This window comes from Branchiostoma floridae, chromosome 4 (genome assembly GCF_000003815.2).
Source record: "Branchiostoma floridae strain S238N-H82 chromosome 4, Bfl_VNyyK, whole genome shotgun sequence".
Lineage (NCBI taxonomy): Eukaryota > Metazoa > Chordata > Leptocardii > Amphioxiformes > Branchiostomatidae > Branchiostoma > Branchiostoma floridae.
The window spans coordinates 11,253,906-11,270,336 of NC_049982.1; the positions used below are offsets into that span (position 1 = coordinate 11,253,906).

Genomic DNA, 16,431 nt, shown 5'->3' on the forward strand with positions numbered 1-16,431 from the left:
CAATTAAAGCAGCAGTTGTAAAGAAAGGTAGGATTATTTGGCGAAGGTATGGGGTCGTGGAACTCTAGTTACTTTTTGCATCGATGAGTCTCTCCCTGGGGGACATGTCGGAGGACAGAAGCTGTTCTTTGACCTTGGCCACATCCTTTGGATGAAGAATATCAAACCAGCTCTGACCCATCAGGTCTCTCTGTTGAAACAAAGACAAAAAAAATCAGAGGTCTCATTGGTTGATAGCCCATGCCACAGGTAGAAAATGTTCATTTTTGATTGGTCAGTTTCATAAGGATACAGAACATTCTGAAAATATATGGTATATCAACACTGATTAAATATAAAATAGGAGACATAAAGCAGACAAAAGTAAATATTATTTTATAGCTATTTCTACATTATGCTACTGATAGGTGTGAGCCTTTTTCAATTTCTACCTTTTGCTAGGGATAGGTTTCAGATTTTTTCTGTTGGCAATGGAAAATGAAATGCCCAACATGATGGTATAGAAATGAGTTGCATGATTTAAAGAATTTTTTGTAGACTGGTAAGATATAGACATGTTTCAGGGATAATTATGGTGTCAACTGTCTATAACGTTTTCAGACTTGTACTGAGCAGACTGATTTCCCCCTCTAATGCTTCACACCACGACTCCTGCACTCATCATCACATGGTGCTGATACACTCCTCATGAAGGCTAAATTAAATGTTTTTTCCATCTCACCTGGTTGTAGTTCAGCACTCGGGCTACCGACTCGGACACATACAAGATCCGCCCACGGTCACAGCTCACAACAAACAGGAAACCATCTGCTGCCTGTGAGAACACAATGTCATGTCACTTACTATACTACTGAAGGCTGTCAAGACAAGACATGAGGCTAAAGCAGGTCAACAGTCTCTACTGTGTATGAAACAAACATGTCAAGGTCACTAACTCCTAAGGAATGTAACTATGCAAAGATTACTCATAATTATGTAAATCATGTATGGATACTTCCTTTGAGTTGCAAAGAGTGGTCCCTTGTATTGCTTCAGCATGCAATTACATGGCATTTGCATACAATCCTCATTAAATGGCTTTCACATGTTATTTTCCAGTTAGACATACATGTACTTATTGATTTGTTGTACCAGTTCATTCCAGTGGTGCTGAAGAGGAGTGATGGATGTCAATCATAACGTCCAGAAGTAAATCTCCAAATTTTATCAAGATGTACAAATGTAAAGACTACCTTTAAATCAACCTGCAGACAATTCCATTTGGCCAACTGTCAATCATTTGGGCAGCAACACATGTACATCATGGAGTAGCTGTGTTTCTGCCAGACAGAATTGTCTGCGCTGATGTTTTACCAATTACTGGCCAATCATACACCCAAGGTGCCTGGCTCCCGCCGAGAAATTCATAGCATGACAATTTCCCCAATTTGAGTGGAAGTAAATTTGTCTCCTGACATTCTATTTACGTCTAACATTAATGCAATGGCAAAAAAAATTGTAAGCAATAATGCATGATACATTACTTTTAGATATGACAATTCCCCTCAACATTTTCTGCAGTTACATTGACATTAAATGCACTGGTATCAACTTGTTCTGCCAGTTCTAGTAAAGTGTAACAATGTGTTCAACTCCCGGAATCTTTCCTAATTGCTAAGCATGGTAAGTAGTACTCACCATTTGTTATATAACTCAGGATCAAACTCACAAACAACTGAATGCAAGACAAAGTTAACACTCTACCAACTTGGACATTGCACTGGAAAATATGGCCTACCTCTAGAATAAGATGTTTGAGCTCATCTTCAGACAGGAAGGAAGGCTTGAAGTTACCCTCAGTGAAAGGATTTGCAGTTGCTGTTGGAAAAAAAAAAGATAACGATATAGTCCATTGAAGAAAAACACACAACAAACAATCAGACACACAAGGTGGCGATATAGTTTCAGGAATGAGCTAATAAAGGTGCAACATCTTTGAAGGACTGATATCAGAACACCAACTATCATTTTATTACAAACAGTATAGTATCATCATTTTATTACAGGTATGCCTCAAATACATGTACAGAGGACAAACTATCACTTGGAAGACTACAGCTTCAAGTCCAAGCAATGCAAATAAAAACAAGACATTGACATGTATGCTGCATGCCAAACACATTTGATAAGTCATCCTAAAATGTAAACTGTGCCTCAAAACAAGGATGCCATTGTACCTGTAAAAACACCTTATCAGCAGTCCACCCTCTAGATGCATGGATGGAGTTTACACATTTTGACACCTACATGTTTTGTGTAAACAATAATCATACATCCATCTTGGAACCTATCCAACGTGACATCTTTCTGTTCTTGAATATCAGCAACCTTTTACCAAGGGGCATATCCAACCCTCTTTTCACATTATGTAACTAAACCTAATTACAATGTATTACAGTTACATAATATGAAAAGAGGGATGGGTATTCTAGTTCCTGAGAGGAAAAACAACGAAGCAATGTTAGGCTTCCAGGCACAAAGAAAGGGCCGTAACCTTCCAGGCAACAAAGCAAATAAATCAATTCAACCAATTCTTCTCTAAAGGTTTCCCAGAGAGAACCATCTGGATTGACTGATTGCATGTAATTGGTGATACATCAGTCCATGCGTACATCTGCAGAGTTCTGTCTGCCATGTTAATTGCCTTCTCACTGGATTGAAATGTAATTGCCTCCTAGTAACTGGCATCAAGCCAAACCAAATTATCCTCAGTTCTCTATAGGGCAGTAATTTACATGCTGATGAACCTTTTTACATAGAAAACCTTCCCAGTCCATGTTCTGTTCAACTTTGTCTTGGAATATGCTTAAAAGTGGGGTTTTACACATTTTCAGGCTGCACATAACACTGACCGAGCTTGAAAAAGGAAAGGAAAGTGATCTCTATCCAGTTTTAGCTCACTGAAGAGCTAACGCTAGTTTACCTTTATCCATTGGGTAACCTATATCCGTTGCTTTTAAAAACAGGATATTTAGGGATATCACGTTGACGGACGTTAGTTTCAAATTGCAATATTTTCAGGATATTGTAGTTCAAAACTACTACCCGTCGATTTGATGTGCCTAAATACCCTGCTCTTAAAAGCGAGGGATATAGGTTACCCAACGGATAAAGGTGATCTACCGCTACATGTTGTCTTCTACTGGTCTTACCTCGGAGTGTCTTCATGTGCTGGACAGCCATGCGCAGGACGGTCAGCTTGTCCAGCTTGCGGGACATGGCATTGCACATGGGGATCATAGCCGATAGCTCCATGATGTAACTGTTCATCTTGTCTCGCCGCCGTTTCTCGATCTCACTGTGGTTCTGTCGACTGAACACAGCAGACAGACATTTCTTTTTTTTTTGTATCGTTCAAGACACATTTTTAAAAATGCATCGTGCAAGTTCAGTACAACCTGGTCACATACATGTACATCGCACTATATATTGCAAATTAAGGGAATTCTTGACATTGTCGTCTGGCAAAATTCAGCTGTCTTGGTACGAAAAAGGACTGTCTTCAAGTTGAACCCAGTCATTGGATTGTTCTGTCAGAGCCTGCTTGAAAATTCAAAGTCAAAATTGTATGGCGACCCTTGACAAATGTGAACTTACCGTCCGTAAAGAAACTGATTATTTATATTCTTGATCGTAAAGACATTGTGTGGACTTGAACAACCATTGAAGGTGACATCTAGACAAAGGTTGTCATTACAAATGTTTCTGCATGGTTAAGACTACAGTGTCTGCTTATTTACCTGACATTTTTGCGGCTGTCTGTGTCAGACTGGTCCATCCGGTCCATGTCCATCTGGCTGTCTGCCTCCATACCGCTGAAATAGAGAGGATGTGTCTTAGAGAGGATGTTAGCTAAGAAAAACATTTCGGCTACACCACTAGGGGCAGATGTAGAGCACTTCCATGTAAAGATAATGTTGCAGCAGCTGGCGAGGACCTAAATGTCACAGGCTTTCATCATTGTGTACAATGTCACTTCAAAATATTTGGTTGATCATTTGGTGAAATCACTCTCCATCAACAACAATGTACATAGCACAAATATAGAACTGCAATTATAATAGTATGGATTGGTAGGTGTGGAACTGGTCCATGAGGCCACCTACATTGTATGATATTGTGAAATGATAATGCCAGAATATTCACTTGTTTACTCGCGAGTCTATGATTTACCATGACAGGGAGAGAAAAATATGAGTACCGGTACTACCGACACAGCAAGTCTTTATAATGGATAAGTTGTGAAATTCTAATCAAATCAATTGATAGTTTATTGTAAATTCTTGTCCACAGGCTAATTGCAGATAACATGAAATGGGACAAATAGTATAGAACAATATAGCACAGCAATACTCAAAGCTAAATCTAAATCCTAACCTTTTTTCTGAGACAGTAGAAGATGAAGGATTACTTTTTTTGCAACAATTCTGACAACATTGAGCCAGTAAAAGAAATAAAAGTTTAACCCAGCAAACTAAAGGTCACCGAGTTGCATATGTATGGAGTCAACAACATCTTGCCACCAACATGTATGTAACCAAACCCTTCATTTGACAACAGTCTCAGGTTTATTTCAACACACATCATTTGCCACTGACAGATAATTAGTTCACTCTCTGCATGGTATCCACTGCGTAATTGGCAATTCTACATTCAAAGCAGCTGACAGTTGATAATTAGTTTGTAGGCGGAGAAACTAGATTGACATTAAGTTGGTCCTCATTACTAGAGGGGACAAAAGAGATGAAAGGGTTTCTTATGTTAGCTATTGCTTTATACCTTTTCAGTAAATGGAATAAAAGTCTGGCACTATTGATGTGCGTCACAGCTTTGAATAGCCTGGAGTCCAGCCTTGTTTGCTTTAGTACGCTCCAGAAGGTCGCTTGGGAGCGGACTAAAGCGAACACGGCTGGACTCCAGGCTAAGCTCTGAATTCACTTCACACTCAATTCTTATCATGTATCTTCTGACTGTCTGAGTTAGCCTGACTAAAATCGTGCTCCTAGTGGCCGGCCCTACAACATTGCCGCTGCCAGCGAGGGATTGTGTAAACACAGGCTATCCTCTCAGTATCCTGAACTGATACACTGAAACATACGGCACTGTAAAATTTCCATGTCTTCTGCATGTCACTGCCTGTACAGACTGAAACAAAGGGTTTTTACAACATTACATGTACTTAGTATATGTAGCCATTATTTCTACATGTAAATACAGTCATAAATTCTTGCTGGAACCGACAATTCCCCATAACTATGACATAGAAATGATATCATTTGATACTTCCCCAACCTATAATCATTTAGTCATCTGTCCAACTACTAATAGAACCAAGGTTATATTATATAGCAGCATATCATATGCATATAGCTTCCTTCTCATGGTAAATATGAGAATCTCCTTGATCGTATGGAGACCATCAGTGATTAAAAAATGTGGCTAACATTTAAACAGCATTTTCTCTTTTTTTCCCTTTCTGATGCTGTGACAAAAAAGGTTAAAGAAATATATATATAAAGCACTGAGTTTTAAGGTTGAGATCTTCACACAGGTCTTGCCAAGCATGCCAAGCATGCTACATGTATGGGAACCATGCAACATGTACATGTAAGGACTGCATTCCTACACGTAAACAACGAAAAAATCAATGCCTAGGACTGCTACATGATGAGTAATTGTTGACTGGAAAATACTGGTTGGGACAGGTTTCTTGGAGTCAAGGATTAATATGTATTCATTTTACACACATACACATGTATATCATATCAATTTTATGTTCTATATAACCCTACAAAGTTATAAAAGCAAAGTATCCTCATACAAACAATAGACGACATGTCAGCATTGTGCTACTACTTGATGTTTTACCCAATCATAAGGCTTTCCTTCCAAGTCAGCATTTATGGACAGTAAGCAACAGGTGCAGTTTGAAGGATGGTTGCATAAAATTATAGAAACATTGCACATTTAACATGTAGTGTGTGCCACAGTTGTAGGTGATCCACAAAATAAATCTAAAACAACCTTTGGTTGTGTCAATAGATATAATGCTAGTTCACCTTTATTCACTGGGTAACCTATATTCGTTGTACCTAAAAACAGGATATTTTGGGAAATCAAGTCGATGGACGATGGTTTTAAATTGCATTTTTTTCAATATATTGCAGTTTCAGACCACCGTCTGTCGACTTGATATCCCGAAATACCCTGGGGTTAAATACAACGGATAAAGGTTACCCCGCGAATAAAGGTGAACTAGCATTAGCATTTTGTGCTCCTGATGCTTTGAGGCTCCATCCTCAGTCTATTTGGTATCCAATATTCTAGGTTTGAGAGAGAAAGAGAGAGAGAGAGAGATTCTAGGTTTGAAAAAAATGTCACATTTTCTTGAAGCACATTAGATATTACTAAGCTGAAGGGCTAAACAGACATAAGTCCTACAAGGATATGTATAATGTAATGTTATGAAGACATAAGACATGCATGCAACAAGTCATAAAGCCTAGTGTGCAGATGAGAAGACCTGCACATTACCATCCGATCGTCAGAATTCTGTGTGAATTCATGTACACGTAGACATCCATGAATCATACAATGTACTAGTATATCTCTGCTGAACGAAAACTCTAACCTTTGTGCAGTGATAATTGGACATCACACAATGTACATGTCCTACAGTATATGCAAAAAACCTGATGAAACTATTTTCGGAAGTATATGCATGCTCATTGCTGTGAGGCTCATCAGATAATTTTCTGATTTCAGTGTCTCCTGTTCTACAGGAAAGGAGGAGTCATCATGTCACTGGGCAAATGTGAAGGCTACCTAAGTTTCCTTCTGTCTCTGAATGTTGGAAATATCTCAAGAACCTGGACTATTACAACCATGTTTTTCTCTGTTTGGCTTTACAACTGAATGTACAATACATCTTTAGCAACTTATTGAATGTCAAGATTTCTTAAGTTTAACAAAGACTACTGTACCAATTCAAGGATGATTATCTCATGTACGACATATTCTGAACATAAACTCCTATATAAACTAACCCGCTACATTTTAGAGTTAGATGATCAAACCTTGCTTGTAGCTCATTTGTCAGTGGAGGGACAAGAAAGATGTCATCTGGAAGGCCAGGATCGCCGGGTGCGTACTGGAAAAACTCCATTTTTATTTTCCAGAGCCGGTGCACTACATACGTACCACACTATTGGGTTAAGTTAATATGAGAGGTGATGTACGTGCACCCACGCCACTGTGCACCCAAGCCTACATCCTCCCAATGTCAGCCTCTTAAGGCTGTCTGTCCCTGGAACTAGTTCTGTCGCTCCATTAGCCCAGGGGAAAATCTCCAGCTTGTACATCATGTCATCTTCCATTAGGTTTGGTCTTCAATAGATTATCCCTCCCTATACCTGTAAGGTTAATGGAGGGCTTACTCAATCCAGCTGACATTTTGCTTCCCAGTTTCCTTTAAAATAGTGAACCCCTCTTAAGTGACAGAACAGTGTGTGACTTTTGAGTTGCCCTTTGCAGAGTATTAGTTATGAGGCTAAATGGGAGGCTGGGTGCAGCAAAATGCTTTTTACATGCCTATCAATTCAAGGGGTGGTGCCGCCACAGGTGAGAAAAACTGGACGTGCACAACATGATTATTTGGAAACAATGATAACAATTTGTGTGAGAGAGGAAGGAATCATTGTTCACTTATAGTGTCAATTCAGGTCAGAGGCTATGATTAAGGGGCAGTAACTCTGAGAGTTTTAGGTTCTTGAAAAGGAGCTGGTAGCCCTACATCATGCTGGCCAAAACTGCACCAGTTATACATGTAAAAGGAACCTCATCCCATATTTATCCCTAAATTCAAATAAGTAAATTCCCCAATCTATATCAGCATACCAAAGTAAAAAAACAGGTGCCCCTTCTTAGAACTAAAATAACTTATTATTGCACTTTGACTTCTATCATTATTTTTTAACATGTATGCAGTGGCAGTTGTTTTCTTTAAATGATTCCAAAAATGCATGGACAAACAATTCCTTTTGTTGCCTGTGCACTTGCATAGTTGCAAAGATAATGCAAGTATAGCCAAGCACGTTGGCAACAATGAAAATATATACCAGTATATATAGATTACCATCACATAGCCAGGGGAGATTTGTAAGACACCCCCACTCCACCCCCCTACACACACACACACACACACACACACACACACACACACACACACTGACTCAGAGGTACCCCAAAAGAATGATCAATGAATCCTCTCTTGACAAAGTTATTATCGACAGTCTCAGCTTTGTACTTTAAAATCCTCTTCAAAAGGCTGGAAATGCCCTTTCAGGGGGTAGAATTTTCAAAGTTTTCGGGGGGAGCATGCCCCAGACCCCTAGTGTAGAAAGCTCGCACCTTCGGCTTTAACTTGTCCCCCCTTCAAGGCTAACGGAATGAGTAGTTTAAACAATACAGCAGCTGCCTGACTAACAGTTTGTAGAAAAAGGCTTTCCCATCTTTAGACAATTAGCCCATCTCCCACTCAGTGCTCAAATCTGCATTAAAAAGCACACATTGTCAAAGAGACTTGAGAGCAGGATGTGTCCTTTCTTCATAAAAGCTCCTTGTTCTATTTCATAAACACAGCTACATCTATGCAGGAGTGATAGGGCTAATTCAAATCCTTACACAGGCAATTAGGCCTGACAAAAAGGGGCACCAGCTGTTCTAATCTTCTCTTTTGGACTGATACCTACAACTGTAAATTTGGTTCTGATGAGGGTGATGAAAAGATTTTCACACATTATCAGATTAACATTTCATGCTGTTTAAGATGACTCAGTATTCAATCACTTTAATATTGATAATTGCTTTGTACTTTTTACATCTTCTGACCAAAGACATGATATACAATATATGTTATAATATCCTTGTTCCAACTTCCTAAATATTTGTTCATCAAAAGTAAACTGAGATGTTAAAACATGATACATTGACTGTTACACAGACTTGCAAGGTTTACCACAACAGTTATTTTACCCACTACCACAGCTGCATCCTTTTGACAATGGCATAAAGCAAGCAAGAGAACATAACAAGAAATTCCACATATAGCGAGAAATTCTTGTCAGACTGTCATCACTTGGGTATTGTTGTTTGGGCTGCAGTATGAAAAGAGACCCAAAACCTGCCACTCAAGATGGCAGAGTGGTGAAATCAGCAGAATGTTATATTGTAATGACATCGGATTCAAACAGCAGGGTTGCTGGTTGCTGGTCCCAACTTCACTCCGAGTTGATAGTCTTGTGCGTCAGCACCGTTGTTCGCCTAACACTTGATCTGAAGTGCTGTGGTGTAAAATTCCATCCTGAATACAACTCCACATATATGTAGCCGTGTGCACCTGTAAATGTCAGGTTATGTGGGGGAGTTTATGGAACAAAACAAACTGGAAAGGCTGACATTTGCTCGAGAGCAAACACAGCATATTTCTGCCATCTCCCGCTCCAAGCAACAATAGACTGTTAAAAAATCACCCCTGTACGAAAATGGAACACTTCTGCTTAAAAATGACTTTTAGTTATCACCTGCAAAACTTAGTATTAAAAAATGCCCCCCCCCCCCTAAACCATAATACTGTGCAATCTTCAGTTGGGATTAGTCACAAGTAAATTTTGAAACGTCTTGTTAAGAGAAAGAACCACATTCCTTCTCGTGTGAAGGGGATATACATTGTAAGGTCCATTTTGAATTCCCACCCGAATAGCACCGAATGTGGTACGAATTTTGCAAATACTTCATTCCGGCTGGTTCTGCTTGATTCCTGCTGATTTGGTTTCAGTTACAGTTATGCATTGTACAAAGACACTCACACATGCATGTGTTCCAATGTATCTGATATCAGCATATGTAATCCGCAAAGCTTAAATGAAATAAAACCGTGTCCTTTGTACTACACTTACTCAATTGAATCACATTCTAAATCTGTATTGAGATATTCACATGATTTAGGGCAAACATGGGTCAAAACACTTAATTTTGTCCAAACCTAATGTAAATGCTTGAACCAAGTTGCGTGCCATATTTTAAGCCGATTAGCACATGAACTTAAGATGATGAATGATGTATCAGACTAGTTCATGTTGGAAATTTAAAGAATACTGCATTTATGTTAAGGCACCTGCTTAACACATCAATATTTTCTTCACAACTAATGACAGAGTGACACCAGCAGGTGTTTGCTATGTCATGTACGAGGGGTGATCAATAAGTTCTCGGCCTAACCCAGAAATAATAAGCACAACTCAAATTTTGAGGCACAACTTCATAGTATGAAGCCTTTTATAAATATCCGCCAAATTTCAAATCATTGCAGTCATTACTTTACAGGAATTCGTTTCTTGCAAATCAGAAGGTAAGGGGCAAGAAAAAAGTAGTGTGAACTGTGATCAGACATGTGTGGGTCGAGTTCCCCATGCCGTAAATTAACAAAAGACATTGTCAAAATGTTTGATAATCATTCTTTTCCTATTTCAAGTAAAAAGAATTGGGTTTCTGACTTCCAGCAGCGCAATTTGACCCGCACACCTCAGGCCAGGTCAATTGTCAATGTCAGGCCAGGTCAATGTTTTTTCCTTCTCCCTTACCTAACATTACTGGGTGTCGCTTGCAAAGTAATGATCACAATAATTTGAATTTTGGTACATATTTACATAAGACTTTATACTTAACATCTATGCTTCGAAATCTGAGCTGTGTTTATTGTTTCTCGGCAAAGCCGAGGACTTATTGATAACCCCGCATACATGTACAAAGTCTTATATAAATGTGTACCAAAATTCAAATCATTGTGGTCATTACGTTGCAGGTGACACCCAGTAACGTTAGGTAAGGGATAACGAAAAAAGAGTGGACAATTGATCTGTAACCTGAGGTGTGCGGGTCAAATTGTCTAATCACACTTCACCCTTCTTTTTCTCGCCACTTAACTTCTATTCTAGAAAAAACGAATGCCGGGAAAGTAATGACTCCAATGATTTGTAATTTGGAGGATATTGATAAAAGGCTTCATACTGTGAAGTTGTGCCTCAAAATTTGAGTTGTGCTTATTATTTCTGGGTTAGGCCGAGAACTTATTGATCACCCCTCGTACACGTATTATTTGCGAATGCCTATTTTGGTTGGTGAGTTGTTGTGATTAAAGGCCCTGGGATGTGTTGTGAAAAAAATGAAGTCACCGTTTTCGGTCATTTTTCAACATCATGTAAGAATTTACCTTGTCACACTGCACGGCAATATTCACAACGTATGAATATGACTTTCTTGAAATATTATATATGCACACTTTCCTCTGCCACTTGAGTCATCTGCCATTTTGTCCACCGTTTGCTTGAATTCTTCCTGAAGTTTGTTGAAAGTCCCCGTGAAGCTCCAAAGATCTCCCGAATCAGTCGGTTCAAAAATCTACGGCTGGCTTACTTTTGGGTAAGCTTCCCGGAGGTAATGGAATTAAGTTGTGACTATCTTTCGCATTATTTACCAATGTTTGAAATATGCTGAAAATGAGTAACAAATGTTAACCTGACAGTAGATTTTACAATTCTGAATATTCTATCTTTTGGCACCAAAATTTTGCAATAACGCTAGTTCACCTTTATCCATTGGGTAACCTATATCCGTTGCTTTTAAAAACAGGGTATTTGCGGATATCATTTTGATGGACATTAGTTTCAAATTGCAATATTTTCAGGATATTGCAGTTTAGAACTACCACCCGTCGGCTTGATGTGCCTAAATACATTGTTTTTAAAAAGCAACAGATATAGGTTACCCTACGGATAAAGGTGAACTAGCCTTACATCCCTTTAAATGCTTTGTGACGTCTGGTAAATCACTGTCAGTGGTGAAGTTTGCTGCTCATTAAAAAATGTAATAATGATTATGAAACTGCACTTTTGTGGTTAGCCAAAAAGCAGTTACTCAAGAAACTGGATATGATTTTGGAAACGGTCAGACGTTTCAACGGGAATCCACCAGTTTTTGTCAGTGACATATTGTGGTTAGGCTTGGCATGACACTTGCATGTGTTCAATAAGATTTAGTCTATTTTCTTTTTGTATCGAATTCAAAGTTACCCAATTTGTTTTAATTCAAAGTCACTTTTATATCTCTTCCTTATAATAATAATAAATAATAATGGTTTATTTGGTCCATTAAAAGTGTACAGAATAGCAGGACTCAAAAAATGGGCCCTGAATTGCTCTTGTACTCACATGATGCTTGACGAGGACACTTAAAATCGTTTACAGTTATCAAACGTATTAAAATATATACATATTGGATTGACCGGTAAAATCGACAGATAAGGTAAAAACAACACAGTTCATGAGTTCAGTAGTCAGACGATGTGCGGAATGGTACTGTTCTTATACCGCTCCGTTCTGGCCGTTATAGTGTTCAGTTTGTTGTGTGATCTGGTACGTCGTCCACTGGTCTCACCTCGGGTTGGTGGTAGCCACTGTCTGAATGTTGTTGATTGCAACAAGGTGTTGCCGAATTTCATAGTGAGCTGTTCGCGTCGTTGCTGGAGAGTGGGTAGACCCAGTAGGTCGCATGCTTCCGAGTACTTTGTATAGCATCTACCGAGGATTATCCGACAGACACGGCACTGAATGCTCCTTTTTGAATGCGCTGAATGCTTCCTTTTTGTTGGTTCTTAACCACAAAGTTTTACTTAGCTACAACGCAAGACAATAATGTTATAAAGCTTAGGTCTTCCTTGGTTGTAATAACTTCAAGTAACTTTCTACAAATAACGTACCCACTTTCACCTTGGCCAGTAGGAAGCCTTTGAGTCCAGGATTTAAGCAGAGTAAGAAGTCAGTATGTTGGCTTTGCTAAGGTCAAAATAGTCTTACTTCAGTCACTTTAAATTGGAGGTCAAAATTCAGATGTATTTAATAGTGTTACATGCTGTAGTTACATGTACATGAAGCCTTGATATGATTATAATGAAATTACTAATTTCTTTTTAATTTCCCCCAATATACAGTCGATAAAGGTAATAAAAGGTATGGGTTATTCTTTGCCTTAGATTTTAGATTTTGCCTTTGCCTTTGATTAATTTGTATGCAATTTATTGGATGTATTGGACATATTTGAGTTATGATTGAGGCAGCTCATAATGAACACGACATCAAAACTAATTAACAAAACCTAGAGTGACATATTTAATTACCTTACTGGGATATGCATGTGTAAAAAAAATGTTATTGTATTGTTTGCTATCATATTTACTTTGATCCTAGTTGACTCAGCTTCCCCCTCTTTTTTCTCACCCAACGCACGGCTAGATTAGTAAATAAGATTCCAGCAATCAAAGGATATCTGCATGTAACATGAACCCTAATAATCTGCCAGTGCTATAGTACAGTGCCACATGGGAAAAATACATTAGCTTAGTAATAAAGTTCTGCAAGGTGTACCAATGCAGCCTCAGTAATCCTGAGGAGTATATAGTTACACTTCAGATATTAAAGGTTTTCAAGACAATCTTGAGAAGGCCTCTATAACAATGTTCATTTGATGTGGCAGTATTATGGCACCTGGCAGAATTACATGTATAAGTCAATGTTACTAATCAAGAAGAAACTACCAGAAGAACTGGTGTTGCAGCATATTTCTTAACAACACCACAACACACGCCTTTGATCATACATTGAGGATTTCTTTTAAAATGTTGCTGCATATCAATTAACAAGAGCAATTAGTTATGTCACAGGGGCAATAAGTGATATCTGTTTTGCTATTACTACTAGCATGTCGAAAGGCTGGAAAGGAAACCGGGCTGTATCAACATCAATGTTACATCATCCAATTCTTTAACGTCTCATATACATGTATATATAGAGAGAGTGACTCACTACATAGAAGTAGATACACACAGTAACTCACTACATAGAAGCACAATGAGAGCTGTACTCACTCAAACATGTTGCTTGCCTTGGTGGAGCTGTACTGCGTTGGGTCTGCGCATGAACTAGATGAGCTAGGCGGCAGGCTGCCTCCAACCATCCCTGGGTTTTCTAGAGGGAAATACCAGGAGGACTGTCCGTAAGAGCAGGATTCGTACAGGTTGAGAAAGGACAGGTCGTCCTGATACGCACACGACGGCATCGCGTCAGGCTGCATGATCAAGAATTAATCTGTCTCCCTGCCTACCGGGGGAGAAAAAAAGTCTGACAAGAGTGTTGAGCAAGCAGCAGGAAGTAATGCAGGCACTGCGAGTACTGCGGTGTAGTCCAAGTACTTAGAGATAGAGGAGGAAACTTCCTTGGTTGCCCTGCAGGGAAAATCTGTAGTCTCTATATGCTCTTTCCCGAGAGCAGCCTGGTGCATTTGACCTTGATGGGTTATCAGTCCAGAAGCAGTGGAACGCAGATGTGTGTCTAGTGAACCTAAAAGCCCTCAGATGCACTGATTGGGGAGAAAAAAAGAGCCCATTCAACAGGTGAAGAGGCCTGATTGGTAGAGTCAATGCGAACCTAGCCAGAGGTGGGATCTGTGGAGAGGAGTCAGCAGTCTTCCACTTTACTTCAGAAAGGCTTTTTTTCTGGTATTTTAAAGGAGAGACTCCGAGTGTCTCCTGGTGCCACTGATGGAGCTTTTATCTGGGGATTAGCACCCAGGTCCACCTCTGACATTTGATATGCAGTGACATCTTTTGTCGCCTCCCTCGGGATGGTACGGTCCAGCAATGGAAACACTTTCCCTGGAGCTGCTATCATCTAAAAGCATCAGACTTGCGTGGATCCATCCATTTTGTAGCAATTGGCTGACATTAGCGGCTAACAAGCCATTTTGAGCCCCTCTTAACGAAGACAATTACTTTGAAGTCTTCTCTGCAAGCTGTTAGCTCTCTCACCTAACTGGATCGTACCAATCAAAATATGAAGAGAACATTATTTGACTACTTGCGCTATAATGGTAATACATTTTGCTGCTTTTCCTATCAATTCCTATGATGAAATGAATTTATCATAGGAAATGTAGCATTTCATCATCACAACTATTATCTCTGCCATAATCACATTTCACTTTCAAGATTTGCACTATAATCACCAAACCAGTCCAAAGAAAAAGTCATCTGCTTTGTTACCTCCATGAAAACATATCTCAGAATCATCTGGTTTTATTTTCTGCTTCAGTTCATTGCATGTATACATACAGAATATGACCTACGAGCCCCACCGCCATCGCAAAGGCCGTATAATCAGTATGTAATATCTCCTGCCAACTTAGTTCAGTGGCCAAGGCCGTTTTCTTGGCCTTGCACTCAGCAAAATTGTTGACTTAGAATAAAATGTTATATAAGCCACTTTTAATGACTCAGCACAGAGTTTTTCTCTTCGCCAATGGCGATAGAGTATGTTTTTGTCGACTTGGGTCTGTATGTAGGTCAACAGCATATAACTCGAGAAATTGTAGATGGAACTTTGTGATTTTTGGTAGGTGTGTAGCGGTTGTCGAAAGGAATGCCAAGTTCGAAAACGGTTTACCTGGCGTTTTCCTACGGTACTGCAGCGAGCTTGGTATGTTTTTTGCAGTTTGTTTTGGGCAGCATAAGTCAAAATCTAGCTGGGCGATTTTCAAGAAACTTGGTAGGTGTGTAGCGGTTTTGGAGAGGAAGGTCAAGTGCGAAAATGGTTTACCTGGCTCTTACCTACGGCGCTGTAGCGGGATTTGTATGTAAGTGCGTTTGTCTGTAAGCAAGATAACTCGAGAACCCTTGAATGGATCCTGATGATATTTGGTAGGTGGGTGGGGGTCAAGAAAACGAAGGTCAAGTTCGATAATGGGCCCCCTAGTGACTGCCTAAGGTACTGCAGCAAAACTTTTATTTTTGACACTTCGTGTTTTGGATATGCTGTGGTCATGATTTTTGAGTGGTAGATAGCCCTTGGGGCAGAGAGTAAGTGCTGTGAGTTTGGACCCCCTAGCGGCTTTTTGGGAACTGCAGGCACCGATTTCCTTTCAAACTTTGAACGAGAATAACTCGAGAACGTGTTGACGGATCATCAGGATTTTTTGGTATGTAGATAGAATGAGTACTTAAAATAATAATCTACATGGAAAGATGCATTTAGTTGTAATCAGTGGCCAATTAACAGAAATAAACTGTTTTGTATATACATGTATCTCACTTGACCTATATCTATGGACACATCTGTTTGACAGATGTTTTTGCTGGAGGAAACACTGACAAGCCGTGAGCTGGACACTGAAAAGCTTGAAATTCTGATTGACCAGGGGTGCTATCAGGTCATCTTGTACAATCAGGTCTTGTTTTGGTAGCATTTGTGGGGTTTGGGGGTAGGTACTATTTAGTAATAGATGAAT

The 16,431-nt window shown here is 39.4% G+C and overlaps 1 protein-coding gene across 3 annotated transcripts in view; it reads right to left on the minus strand.

The window, feature by feature from the left end:
• LOC118413918 (aryl hydrocarbon receptor nuclear translocator-like protein 1) overlaps positions 1-16,431 on the minus strand; it is a 37,546-nt gene that overhangs the window by 11,954 nt on the left and 9,161 nt on the right. Inside the window, exons 2-7 of one of the 3 annotated variants that reach the window (XM_035817563.1) lie at positions 14,018-14,117; positions 3,780-3,854; positions 3,192-3,352; positions 1,778-1,857; positions 722-814; positions 73-190 (exon numbers count right to left, since the gene is read on the minus strand). In XM_035817563.1, the coding sequence (XP_035673456.1) occupies positions 73-190; positions 722-814; positions 1,778-1,857; positions 3,192-3,352; positions 3,780-3,854; positions 14,018-14,106 (616 nt within the window). In that variant the 5' untranslated portion in view covers positions 14,107-14,117. Of the gene's footprint in view, positions 1-72; positions 191-721; positions 815-1,777; positions 1,858-3,191; positions 3,353-3,779; positions 3,855-7,115; positions 7,235-14,017; positions 14,118-16,431 lie in introns of those variants that run through there. The other 2 variants (XM_035817564.1, XM_035817566.1) reach the window with 2 other exon arrangements.